The sequence below is a fragment of the Columba livia genome, chromosome 18 (genome assembly GCF_036013475.1).
Source record: "Columba livia isolate bColLiv1 breed racing homer chromosome 18, bColLiv1.pat.W.v2, whole genome shotgun sequence".
NCBI lineage: Eukaryota > Metazoa > Chordata > Aves > Columbiformes > Columbidae > Columba > Columba livia.
Window position 1 is genome coordinate 10,378,818 of NC_088619.1, and position 12,528 is coordinate 10,391,345.

General features: G+C 44.2%; 2 protein-coding genes across 12 annotated transcripts in view; one reads left to right on the forward strand and one right to left on the reverse strand.

The window, feature by feature from the left end:
* Positions 1 to 5,677, forward strand: part of RHBDL3 (rhomboid like 3) — a 53,710-nt gene extending 48,033 nt beyond the window's left edge. For all 7 annotated transcript variants that reach the window (XM_065034158.1, XM_065034161.1, XM_065034162.1 and 4 more), the window contains 2 exons: positions 455 to 515; positions 1,226 to 5,677. In XM_065034158.1, the coding sequence (XP_064890230.1) occupies positions 455 to 515; positions 1,226 to 1,497 (333 nt within the window). In that variant the 3' untranslated portion in view covers positions 1,498 to 5,677. The remainder of the gene's footprint in view (positions 1 to 454; positions 516 to 1,225) is intronic.
* Positions 5,123 to 12,437, reverse strand: C18H17orf75 (chromosome 18 C17orf75 homolog). Of its 5 annotated transcripts, XR_010466864.1 has the most exons (11): positions 11,722 to 12,437; positions 11,348 to 11,569; positions 10,324 to 10,449; positions 9,752 to 9,894; positions 9,501 to 9,556; positions 9,123 to 9,242; positions 8,450 to 8,514; positions 8,196 to 8,332; positions 7,894 to 7,997; positions 6,761 to 7,305; positions 5,924 to 6,273 (listed from the first exon to the last, which is right to left on the reverse strand). XR_010466864.1 is itself a non-coding variant. In XM_065034156.1 (10 exons), the coding sequence occupies exons 1-10, from the start codon at positions 11,838 to 11,840 to the stop codon at positions 7,096 to 7,098; spliced, it is 1,149 nt and encodes a 382-aa protein (XP_064890228.1). In that variant the 5' UTR covers positions 11,841 to 12,437; the 3' UTR covers positions 5,123 to 7,095. The 5 variants fall into 5 exon arrangements, 3 of the variants coding, with proteins under 3 accessions (XP_064890228.1, XP_064890229.1, XP_064890227.1); XR_010466865.1 differs by lacking the exon at positions 11,348 to 11,569 and having other exon boundaries at positions 5,123 to 6,273; positions 9,501 to 9,558; positions 9,754 to 9,894; XM_065034156.1 differs by having other exon boundaries at positions 5,123 to 7,305; positions 9,501 to 9,558; positions 9,754 to 9,894; positions 11,427 to 11,495.
* Positions 12,438 to 12,528: the final 91 nt, after the last annotated feature.

A 12,528-nucleotide genomic window follows, 5' to 3' on the forward strand; every position in this document is an offset into this window, starting at 1 on the left:
GGAGGATTAGTGTGTGATGGTGCAGGTTTGCGTGTCTGCCCTGTGCCAGCAATGTCAGAGCAGAATAACCATTAAAATGATGGTAATGTGTCCTCCTCGGGATTTGAGTGGGAAGATAATGCCCATCAGCTGACTAGAGACAGAAGGTCTGTTATACGGGTGCTGGAAAATGTGCATGTATGGTGGCTTTTGTGTCAAGCCTAAAAGAAAACCTTCTATTTAATGCTCATGTGCAGTGAAGGCAGCAGTCTCATTTTTTCACCGTGATTTGTGTTCCCTGCCACTGGGCCAACAGAAGCAGGAGGAAGTTTCCTCTGTCTCACAGGGTGGTAATGCAGACACGTGGTTTCTTCACATCAAGATTTGCAGGGTCAGAGGGGGACAATTTTGGTTTGTTTTAGCATCACTTTGGTTTGCATGCAGCATCACTTTGTTTTCCTTGTCTCTTTTCCAGAACTGGTCAGGAATGAAGTGCCAATTCAAACTGCTGCGCATGGCTGTGGCCTTGATCTGTAGTAAGTATTGTGCAATGCCTGGCACACACGCAATCCTGCTTTGTCCTTGTCGTAAGTGTTCATGCTGATTCAGAGAGTTTTGACTTTGCAGCAGTTTTGGTAGGAACTCGCAGCTGGACCTTCTGGCAACAGAAACATCAGTCTCAAATGCAGATTTTGGCTTTCGGCAGAAGCGCTTGTAAATGAGGACTTGTCGTTAGCCAGCATCTGTAGCTTGTGGCATTTGTGGAGATCTGGGACTCAAACATCTCATCTATGAATTCACAAACAAGCAATGGTTTCATAATGATAATACTTAGGCTTCCTAGAGCATTTCCTGTCTGGGACAGCAACAGCATGATACACACACTAATGAATTATCTTCAGCCACATCCCTAGGGTGACATGATAAGGGAAACTAGGCCATGTATCCATCACAGACAATTGTCTTCAAAGTCTAACTCCTCCTTTTTTTAAATGTTTTTATATAAATTTTGGAAAGTGAATATCCCTCCACCTATCTGCACTCCCATGAACCCAGACCCCTTACCAGCCACTGGGGAGACCTCATGTCTGTGCTGCAGCCCTTACATGGCCATGTCTTCCCTGTCCTCACCATACAAGGCAGTTTCTCCCCCTCCATCTCTTCAGGGGATGCAGCACTGCCTGCAATATGGAGTTAAGAAGGGATAGACCTAGGCAATTAATTTCTTTTTCCTTCTTTGTTCCAGTGAGCTTTGAATTTGGAAGAGCTGTGTGGCTGCGATTCCACCCCTCCGCTTACCCACCATGCCCACACCCCAGCTTCATGGCTCACCTGGGAGGAGTGATGGTTGGAATCACCCTCGGTGTCATCATCCTGAGGAACTATGAGCAGAGACTCCAAGATCAGACTTTATGGTGGATCTTCCTTTCTATTTATGTCATTTTTGTCTTGTTTGCCATCTTCTGGAACATTTTTGCCTACAGCCTGTTGGATCTAAAGCTACCTCCCCCTCCTTGAAAACGTGGGACAGAAAGCTCGAAAACGGAAGTCATTTGCCAGCTATGTTAAATGAACAAAGATGGAGGATCTATTTTTATATTTTACTTAAGGGAGGATGATTCTTTTGAACACCAGTGAGTGCTGGAGGAGATGCTTAAAGATCTCGTGAAAGAATGGGCTGATCAGTTTGTTCACAGAACTAGCAGGTACTGTAATACTGGCTGGCCTGGACCTTGTGGATTCTCCACTGTCAGGGCTCCTCTTGGGCAGCTTGTACCTGGGCACTTACCACTTGGTTTGTTAGCACACGTAAATATTTTGTATGAGAAGTTTGTATTTTCCAGGTCAGTGCTAGAATTATGGCCACTTCTTGAATGAATCTCCTCAACGTTACTGAACGCTAAAAGGGAAGAAGAGCAGATATTTACTAATTAGAGACTCACATGGTATTCACAAGACAGCTTGGGTTTGCTTTCTACAGACACATCTGACTGTTCAGCCATACCAGTGCCACAGTCTAATTACTTGAATGGTTCCTGAGATATATTAGCCTACGGTGACACCTGTCTTGCACACCTTTCAAAGGAATCGGCAGAACTTGATCACCCAAGGCGATGGAGGCTGGTCTTCAACTACAGGTCAAATGAAATTGCACTATAAACCTTGGGAACTCTTAGAGTGCTGTGGGCACCCAGCCAGAGGTGACTTTTACTGTGCATGTTTCACTTGATTTATTTTTTTTCCCAGTCTGCTGTGACTAGAGGATGTGGCTGGGGTTTCTTTTTGGGGGGATGGAGAAAAGGAGGGCAAATGTTCAGTTGTGCTTTTATCAGCTGACAATCAGGTGCTGTTTCTCACTTTGTTTCTGGCCACGTTGATCTAACATCTGGTCTGTAGCAAGCTCCTAGCAAGGATTTCAACTCTTCCAGCAGGTTCTTACTAGAAAAGGGGGACCAGGATCACCCATAGCAGCACAGGGTGGACACTATCTCATCTTTACAGCCATACAGTCCATTTGGGGCCAAATCTGTCCACTGAAATAAGTGGAGTTAAATCAGGTTGTATGTAGCACTTGTTTCCCACTGAGGCAGAAATGGTCTCACAGTCTTACAGTGACCATTGTGAAACTGACAAAACTGGTTTTAAAGTGACTGCTAAATTTTGAGGATGCCTCTTCCTGAGGCAGTGGACGTTCAGGGGCTCCAAGCAACAGTCAGTTGCAATGATGCCTTTTTCTTTAACATGAGTCAAGCCCAGGTTTTAGCAATTTGTAACTGGTCTGTAGCATGGACCTGGGGACCAGACTGGAACACCTGTAGCACAAACAACGCTTATAGGGACACTTCTCTGTAAGGTGCTTATGTTATTTTGCTTCTCACTTGAGAGAGCTGTCAAACTATAGTCCAGGAACATGGATGCCCTTCTTTTCTCCCCCTTTACCCACCTCATTTGATGGCCTGGATAAAGCAGCTGTAGGAGCCTCTCTAGATTAGCTCCTTTCTTCCTTTCTTCTGTTTGCATACAGGTGCCCAGGCACCAGCCACCAGAGCCTTCCACAGCACATCTCATGGGCACTATAGCAGTTGTGTTTGCTCTGTAGCAAAACGTCTCTGTATCGTGGGCTTTATTCTCTCAGCTGTGTAATCAGTGCTGCCAGATGATGCCACAAATTACTAGTAGGAGTCTGTCTTTCTGGAGGGGACATTCACAAGTGCTTATGAGCTGCCCCCTTCTTTGCCTCTTATGCAAAAAATCTCCCTGATCTGGAAGGGTGAAGTTCTGCTCCCACAGAATGCACTAGTAGAATTCCTGTTGCCTTGGGGGAAAGGGAGCATGGACAAAATAAGTGTTTCTACAGTCTGGAATAAGCCTTACCTGCAGAAGAAACAATATTTGCCACTTTTGTATACAGGAATGGAACCTCTGAGGGCAACTGCACCTTTGCCATTCTGTGTGACGGATAAACTGCTTGTGCACTCTCAGATCAAGGAACAAGAGGAAGGGACAAGGGTCAGAGCTCTGTTCATTTTGGAGAAGGGGATTGGTTCCCTGTGCCATTTTACCTCTGTGGTTTGGGTCCAGATGTAAGCAGTCGTGAAAGTTTACATCGTTTCAGGTGCTGGCCAGTGAGTTTCATAGCAGTGGAGATCATCTCCCTGGGGAGCAGCGGGAGAGCGGGGAGCTGGGAGAACACTGACAGACACATGGTTAGCGCGTAAGGAAGACATTCCTTTCCTCACCTATTTCTAAGCCTTTCTGATTACAGATGCCTTTAAACAGAGGTGAGTGGAAATGGGAGCTCCCCTGGAAGTTTTAGGAAAACTTTGAAATTTAAATCGCAACGAAACACAGATTACTTTGCCTATAATCTACCAGGGTACATTATGCACTGATTGACTTTGACTTCTGGTTTCTCAACTGAAAGCTATTTAATGCCCATCAGTTTCTCCCCAGGAAAGGTTTCTGTGCCTCTGGTGATGTGCTGTGGGGTGAAGCAGCATGCTACAAGTTCAAGAGCCACCAGTTTCTTCATCAGTCTGACCCTAGCCAACATATTTTTGCCTCTGCTCAGGTGTGGGAGGGAGCTATCAGAGTAATCCAGGCACCCTTCGGTTCTGTATCCACAGATGAACATGGTTTGCATGAACTGATTGGAAACAGGTCTGAGGTTGAGCTTATGACTTGTTCTTTTAAAGTGTTGTTCATCTCTCTGTCTCCTCTTCTGTGTCCCCATACGCTGTCTGAGCAAGTCTACAAGCAACCCTGGGGATCAGAAAGGCCAGATTTTAAAGCAGTACGAAATGTATTGTGGGTGAATAAATCAAACCCTCTCACATCCCTGCTCATCAGAGCTGAAATCTCTCCCCATACATAGAGTGGGTTGTACATAGAGCCTGTTGTCTTCTAAGAATATATCAGCTCATGGAGTCAGGAGCGCACAAAGTGCTTAAGCTTTTATAGCTATTTTTTTTTAATCACTAAAATTACACAGTGAAACTTATGTTTTTACAGAGTATCAGGAAATCTAGTTATGTTATTTTCTAATGCACCCAGGAATGCCACACTGCTGCAGCACCAGAGAGCTAATAGCAACCAGACTTTCCTTTTACCTCCAAATGTCCTTGAGGCTGCTGACTTGTGTTGGAGTTGCAATATTTTCCACCCTGCTCATTTGTGGTTCCAGCTTGTCACAGCAGCGTGTTCCTGAAGGAGCCATCCACTGAGGACCGGGTTTGGTGATTGTTCTGGTTTTATTTCAGCTGCTGCCAGGATGTCACGTCAGTCAGGTAAAATGTGAATCTATTGAATCTTATGGATGTGCAGCGCTAGAGCAAAAGGCAAGGACTGTTCTCAGTGTACAGGTTTGAACAGTGCGTGTTAGAGGGAGTTATTTTTGGCTTTTGCCCTCGAGTGAGGACACGACACCTGGACTTCCCATTTAGTACATATTTTGTAGCACTGGTCCAGAGAGGATGGGTGTAGGGAGCAGTACCGCAGACTGGAGAGCCTGGGGTGCTGTTGCGGAGCTCCTTCGGGGACACCTGCCGGCAGCAACCGCTGCCAGTGAGAGCTGGTTAGAGAGGAAAACAGTGCATTGTGCAGCTCTGTAAAGAGAGAATCACACATGAAACAAAACCCAAGATTTTTAAAGGTAAATGTGTTTTTAATGTTGCCATTAATCATTGGCTCTTAATTGGAAAAAGCTTCCTAATGAGGTATTCCTGAAATGCCAGTAGTAGTACAGAAAACTTGTGTTTCAGGGTACTTTACAGCACAGAGCACAAAATATTCCCCAGGCCTGATTTAAGTAGCAAAAGTACCTTAATTTCCAGTGAGCTTAATAGATATGTTAGTCACCGTCTCCTGACTCCCCCACGGTGTCTGTCTAGTTTGCAAATAAGCTAGATTTATGCAGCTTTTCTTTTGCTTACACTGCTAATGCTAACAACACATCCAAGTGTTAAATACAAAGCACTAAACAATGTAATTTTCTGCCTTAAAATACTGAACAAATGATACTTTCCCGTTAAGGGCTAGTAAAACAAAAATATATTTGCAAGGTAAGATGCTATGGTGTATTTCCAAATATTTTTGTATTGTGTACATTCTGTTTATTTTTGTTGTAACAATATTATTTGAGTGCGGAATCCATTAATTTTTTTTCTTTTTAAATAAAATTGAGCAGGTCTGCATCACATATTTTTGAGTGGCGCTGCTTTACTCAAGAATAAAAGTCTGAAGGAAAACATTGTTACTTCGCAGAGCTCCTGCAAATGAGAGAATAAAGGGTTTGTTTTCTTTCAAACTACTTTTATTTTCTTTTCTGACCTGTCCATGTTACGTGTCACCTCTGCTGCCCATAAGATGCTTGTGGCCTCCTGCATGTTACACTAGCAGCAGCGAATAAAGGGTTTTCAAGAGGAGACATCAAGGACAACGTTAATTTGTAATTGAATGTAACACACTATTAATGTGTTTTATTGTAAACCTTATTATAGGCTCAACACAGTAGTGTCACAGGAAAGCATCCAGCCTTTGTCATCACGGGGTACAGCAGAACAAACAAACTGAACAGTGTTAGTAAGATTGTCGCTGTTTCAGGAAAAGCTGTTCCGTGCCCTGTCAGGTGCTCAAACACCCTCTGCTGCTGCTCCAAAATAAAAACAACAGGGAGTTCAGCTTGTATGGAGTTTGCAGAACAGTCCTCGTTTACGTGGTCACTCAGAGGTCTCGGGAGTTTCGATTCCAGCTGTAGCCAAAGATTTTCTTCAAGTATTCTGCTGCCTAAATGTCCTATGATGTGGGTAAGAATTCATGTTTTAAAGTCTGGATAATTAACTTGTAAACTTAATTCACTTCAATTTCTGAAGAAGTTTCTATTAATTTAAAGGTAATACTTAATCTATAAAATTTCAGGTTTAATTCACTATGATTGAACAACATACGATTATTTACAGTTATGCAAAATGGGTTTAAGAACATACAAAGGTGGTCTTGATCACAATGCAAATACAAACTCATTCCTAAAACTCTGGTCAGTCTTAAGGTAGTTGTTTCATACCAATTAACAAGGTTTTATCTAGTACCAGAAGAACAAACTGTGAAAACTAGCTACAGACTTGTTACCTATGTTCTCTTAAACAAAGATTATTAATTCATTTGCTATGATTTATCCATGTTTGTGCTTTTCTATACATTAAAACAAAAGTAACCATATCTTAATGATTAGACGTGATAATCTTAAAGATATTTAAAATATTTAAAACACTGAAATGCTCACCAGGTCAGAGTTGGTTTTGTTTGGTTGGTTTTTTTTGTGCAATGACTGTAAAAACCAAAAGTCAGTATTTCCTCAGAAAAGGAGCGAGTCATTTGGAGAATCTGGGAAGCACTGGCAACTATGCAGAACTTTGTATGATCTGATATTCACACATTAAAAAAAGGTCATACTACTTTCTCCAAAAAAAGAGAAAAGTCAGATGAAACTGCAACTTAGTTTTAACTTAGGTAATACTTTTTAAATTAAAATGCCTGCAAGAGTGTAACCAAGCCGCACAGAAGAAATTAATGATTTATACAATACCCTCAAACAAGTACAGAATAATTAAGATAATTTTAAGCCACTGATGTTTCTCTCATGAATTCCTCAAGGACGGTCACTACGTTTCTGGCTTCTGGCATTTCTGCATGTTCTACTTTAACGATCTTCAGAAGGATGTCTCCACTGCCGCAGTTCTTCAGAAACATGTAACACTTGAACAAGGCGTAGTGGTTCATTTCAGCCTGGCGGATAAACCTCTTCAGGTTGTTAACGTCCTGTATAGCCTGGGAAAAGAGCAACAGGGTTTTCTTATCCTTCTACACAGAAAGAAAATATCCTATCCCATGGAAAAGTGAAGGAAGAATAGCAGGAGAAGCAAAAGCATTTCTAACAGGAATTTTATATTACTAGTCAAGAGTAATGTAAGAATTGAGAACTGTCTTTGATGCGTGTTACCACTGTTGTTGTACTGATGCAGAATATGGGGACAGCACAACCTGATAACACCCAAACTTGTATCAAGAGTTCTCCTCACCTATTATAAGAGATCACCTAAGAAGTGCTAAGTACTGAATCCATATTACGCAGTTACATGATATTGGGTGTGCACAGCTCAAATTAACAGTATTTTAAGAAAAGAAAAATATTGGGGTTATTTTCAATGTGAGAAAATGCCTTTGGAGTACTCACTGATACTTCACATTCTGGTCTTGTCAACTACAGTAAGCCACTCCTCAAATTAAACTTCCGAGTTAATCAGTTAATGAGGCATAGACACTGTGAGTAACCTAAAACTTTGCTGCAAAAGAAGTATTTGCTCCCTCAGTAACCCTGATGTCTTCTCTAAGTCTTTAATATGTATGAACAGGTACCTTCAATTTAAAGTTTTCCAAAATTTGCCGGAAGAGAAACGGATTTCCACCCTCAGCACCGTTCACAAAAGCATGCATCCAGTCCTCGCAGAATCTGTTGCTTCCTGTTACGTGTTCGGGAACACAAAGAGAGAAAGTAAATGTGCTTAACGTAAACATACAGCTGCATTCACCTTGTTTAATCACTCTCACATCACAACTGATAACGGTATACCTATCCTCAGCTACCTCTAGTGTCCACAACTCCGGGCGGCTGAGGGAGACAAGCAGGTAAGGTGAAGAATTCCCAGCTGTAATCTCACCTGCATTATGCAACTGAGGCTGAGGTCCAGCGCAGTCTATAATGATTGACTTGTGCTGTTCCTCGGTCATGGCGATACACAAGGACGTCATTGTTCCCTCCTGAACGAGCCCTTGGAGGCTGGCGGCTGCCAGAAACCTGAGACAAAAGCTCTTGTGAAGGCTTTGCTCCTTCACAGCTCCCGAGCAGCAACAACAGGAGGGTACCATACACAAAAGCCAACTTACAGGTTCCTTGGACTCAAAGTATCTTTACCTGCTAATGTCTTTTTCTGTTCTTTCATCTGCGTTTTTTACTTCCACGGGAATGTAACTCAAAGCCTTAAAGCAAACAAACAAACAAACAAGAAAAAATTTAGATACAACTTCGATAACACTTCTGTTGTTATACGGCAGTTACTAGCAATAAATACATGATGTGGTACTTTAAAAATTGTTCTTTTCAGAGAGAGGGTAGACCTAAGGGAATACTCCATATTCTAGTCACTGCAGCTGGTTTTGCATTCAGAAGAAATACAGCAGTTATAATCTACTAGCCATTCCATCCAAATTCTCCTCAAAATCAGGAACCAGAGCAAGGATTAATTCCTGTTTCCAGTGAATTACATGAGGCATATACACAATACAACATCCCTTTTGGTTCAGAGGAATTATAGCAGGGACAGCTTTCTCACACTGTTTCTCATTTTCTCATGCTAATTTCAACTTGGACACTACAATGTAATTGAAAATGAGTTAACTATGAAAATTGATGGAAGAAATTGCTACGTGCTTCCTTAGCAATAAAGTAGGGGAAAAGTATTTGCCCTGAGGTGTTCCTCATTTGTTCCTGTCTGGGAAAGCAAATGCAAGAAACATTTATAAACTTGCTGGAGTCACTGAGATACCTTCTGAACCTTTTTTACTGATCCAGTTTGAAGTACACTTACAGCATGTAACAAAAAGGCGAGTTTCTCCTGGAAGAGCTGCACTACCCTCTGAATAGGGCAGACGGCGTTCTCAAACCAGCTGCTCAAGTGGGGCTTCACAGACGTCTCCAAGGTTTTTTGCTGTAACAGGTTGAAACATGAAAACTTCAACTACAAATTAGATTTCTACACAAATAGAAGCCTATTAATAATCTATTCACCCTAAGATGTCAGAACATTCTTAATTTCAAATCACACTACGCTAAAATAATTAGTTTGACATTTAAAGCCACACTATCAGCATTGAAGGCCTTTGCATTTTAAGAAATAGACAAAACTGTAATATATACCGAGCAAAGACCATCTTCACCACTTAAAAAACCAAAACTTAGGCCTTACCTCCAAATCAAGGTTTATCTTCAGACTTTGAATGTATTTGTCCAACTCAAGTCTGAATGTATCTTCTTAAGGAAAATACGATGCATCAGTTAAGACCTGCATTTTTCCCTTTCAGTATATGGCTGTTATTGACATTTTCATTACTAGAAGGTGTGTACGAATGTGCTAATTTCAAGCAGGAAACGAACATGAACACATAACTTTTACATCATCTCCTTCTCCACAAAGAAAAGAAGGTTAAAGGTAAGGATATAGTTCCAGACCTTTCTCTGAGCCACCTAAGAAACAAACCACATATTCTGGAGCACCGGCGTCTGATTCCAGTGTTGCCATTTCTAGAATATTTTCTTGTTGGAAACGACAGTAATAACAACCAACTTTATATTCTGGTATGCTATGCAGAGAAAAAAAAAATATGTTACAGATACATCACAATAAATAAGTGCAAAAAGCTGACATGCATTATTTCCATAGAAGAACTTCACCCACTAGCACCAGTGTCTCCTCTGCGGTCACGTATAGAGGTCTTAGACCTGCTCTTTTTCCTCTGTGGTACAATCAGAGTAGTTTAAAAGAAAATAGTCACAAACACATGAAGTATTTTTTAAGTATTCAAACAGTAAATTATTCACTACAGTATTTTTCTCAAATCTACCTAGAAAAAGATGAAAGTGCCACTGCATAAAGCTGTTATTAACACAGCAATGGACTCAGAACATGGAATCAGGATTAAACCTAAGTGCAGCAGCAGCAGATGGCAAGATATGCAATGCTGCTGATGTTTCTTACAGTTTCTTATTCACAAATAATTGTTAACATTTACCTCAGCCCCACTGACACTACATTCCCCATTCCTTCAAACAGGGCTCCTTTAGTGAGACGCTTAGCGAGAAAACTGCGCAATTCTGTCTCCGCTTCAACTGGTAAGTTAGTGTCCAGCAAGGAGAGGCTTTAAAAACAAGAAGAAATCATTAGCAAAAGCAAATGTTACTGTTTTGTTTCGCTGAACAAGGGCAGAACCTCCCGCTTCTAAGAGGGGGAACCATTGTCACCTCTCTGCTTTACAGCCACGCTGCTCTGGGGCTTCTGACCCATCGCAAACACAGTCAGTGGTTTGCCCACTCGCCCAGAGCTCTGGAGTTGTGGTGTCAGCTGATGCTGAACTCAGCGTCGATGAACAAGTCAGTGCCTCTCTTTGTTCTGTGTTTCTCTAGTTGTAATACCGAGCAACAGCTCCGTTACAGAGCTCGTGGAAAGATATGAAGCCCGCTTAAAATTGTTTAATAATTACATAGAATCGTAGACTCATTACAGTTGGAAGAGACCCTCAGGATCATCGAGTCTAACTCTAGCATGAACCCATGTCCCTGAGAACCTTGTCTAAACACCTCATCTCCACATCTGTTCAACCCCTCCAGGGATGGTGACTCCACCACTGCCCTGGGCAGCCTGTTCCGATGCCTGACAACCCTTTTGGGGAAGAATTTTTTCCTAATATCCAATCTAAACCTCCCCTGGCACAACTTGAGGCCATTTCCTCTCATCCCATCACTTGCTACTTGGGAGAAGAGACCAACACCCTCCATGCTCCAACCTCTTTTCAGGTAGATACAGACAGCGATAAGGTCTCCTCTCAGCCTCCTGTTCTCCAGGCTAAACGGCCCTAGGTCAATACAGAAATTTTGAGTCTTAGATAGCAAAGAAAATGGGATTCAAACTCAAAGATGACACTTTAATACATTATCTGAGCTCTGTAGTTGTGTCCATTCTGTAGCTATTCCAAAAAAGCACCCAGAGGATTTCAGCATGCTTTCACAGCGCTTTCTGCTTTGGAGATACTTGCTTACCATCCACCTAACAGCAACACTGCACAGAGTTCAAACCGGGCTGTCACGGGCGGTTTTTCTGCTCCGCGGGCGGTTTTACCTGAAGTCGTCGCCGGCCGGTGTCTCTGCCGCGCTGCCATCGCCGGGAGCCGCTCCCCGCCCGCAGGGTCTGCAAACCAACCCGCCCCCGGTGATTTTACAGCATCAACACTCGGACGGGGCTGCAGCGGGGAAAGGTACGGCCTGAGGGGGTTAAAGCAGGAGCAGGGAATCGAGACATGATGGAGAAAAACAAAACCTACTCGGGCAGGGAGAGAGAGGGGGGGAGGGAAAAATAAAGCGAATTCAAGCAGCTGGGAAGTGACAAGGCCTGGAAACGCCCCCCCGCCCCTCACCTGCAGTAGCCGTACAGGCTGTGGTAGGTGCTGCCGTGGCGCTCCGGCCGCCGCTCCTCGCCCGCCGCGCCGCCCTCCTCGCTGCTCTCCAGCTCCCGCTCGTCACCGTCCGGCAGCATCCCGGCCCCGCCGCCCGCCCCGGGCGCCGCGCTCGCTGCTCCCGCCCCGCGGGCAGGGCCGGGCCGGGCCGGGCGGCGGGAGGGCGGGCGCAGCGCGGGCTGCGCGCTCCGTGTCCCCCGCCCCGGGGGTGGGGCCGCGGCGGTGCCCACGCGGGACGGGCCGGCTGGCGGGGTGTCGGTGCGGGGCGGCTTCGGCGGGCGTGAGCCGCTCAAGGGGCAGCGGGCCGAGTGTTCGGCCGGGCGAGAGCTGCGCCGGGCCGCGCCGCCATGGCTCCCGGCTGCGAAGGTGCTTATGTTATTAACTGATTGAGACACAACCCTCCGAAGGCTGAGTTAATGGCAGGACCTGCTCAGGTCGCATTTGACAGGATTACCCGTGCCGTGTTTTTAGACAGCCTACTGTACTGCTGATTTATTTTGTTAGAAGAGCGCGTTAGCGCGGCCTCGCAGCAGCTTCTCACAGAAAACGGCTCAACACGTTTCTGTCAGTTTTAGTGTTCCCGGCCAGCGCCAGCTACACGGACACAGGGAGCCACCACCAACCCGCCGCGCAGAGCAGCCCATATCAGAGCTACCGGCTTCATGCCCAGCTTGATTTCGTACGGAGAAAACAGCTTCTCCGCGACATTAAGAGAAAAAACAACCACCCGCCCGAACGCCCCCACAACGCGACCTGGCACAAAATGGC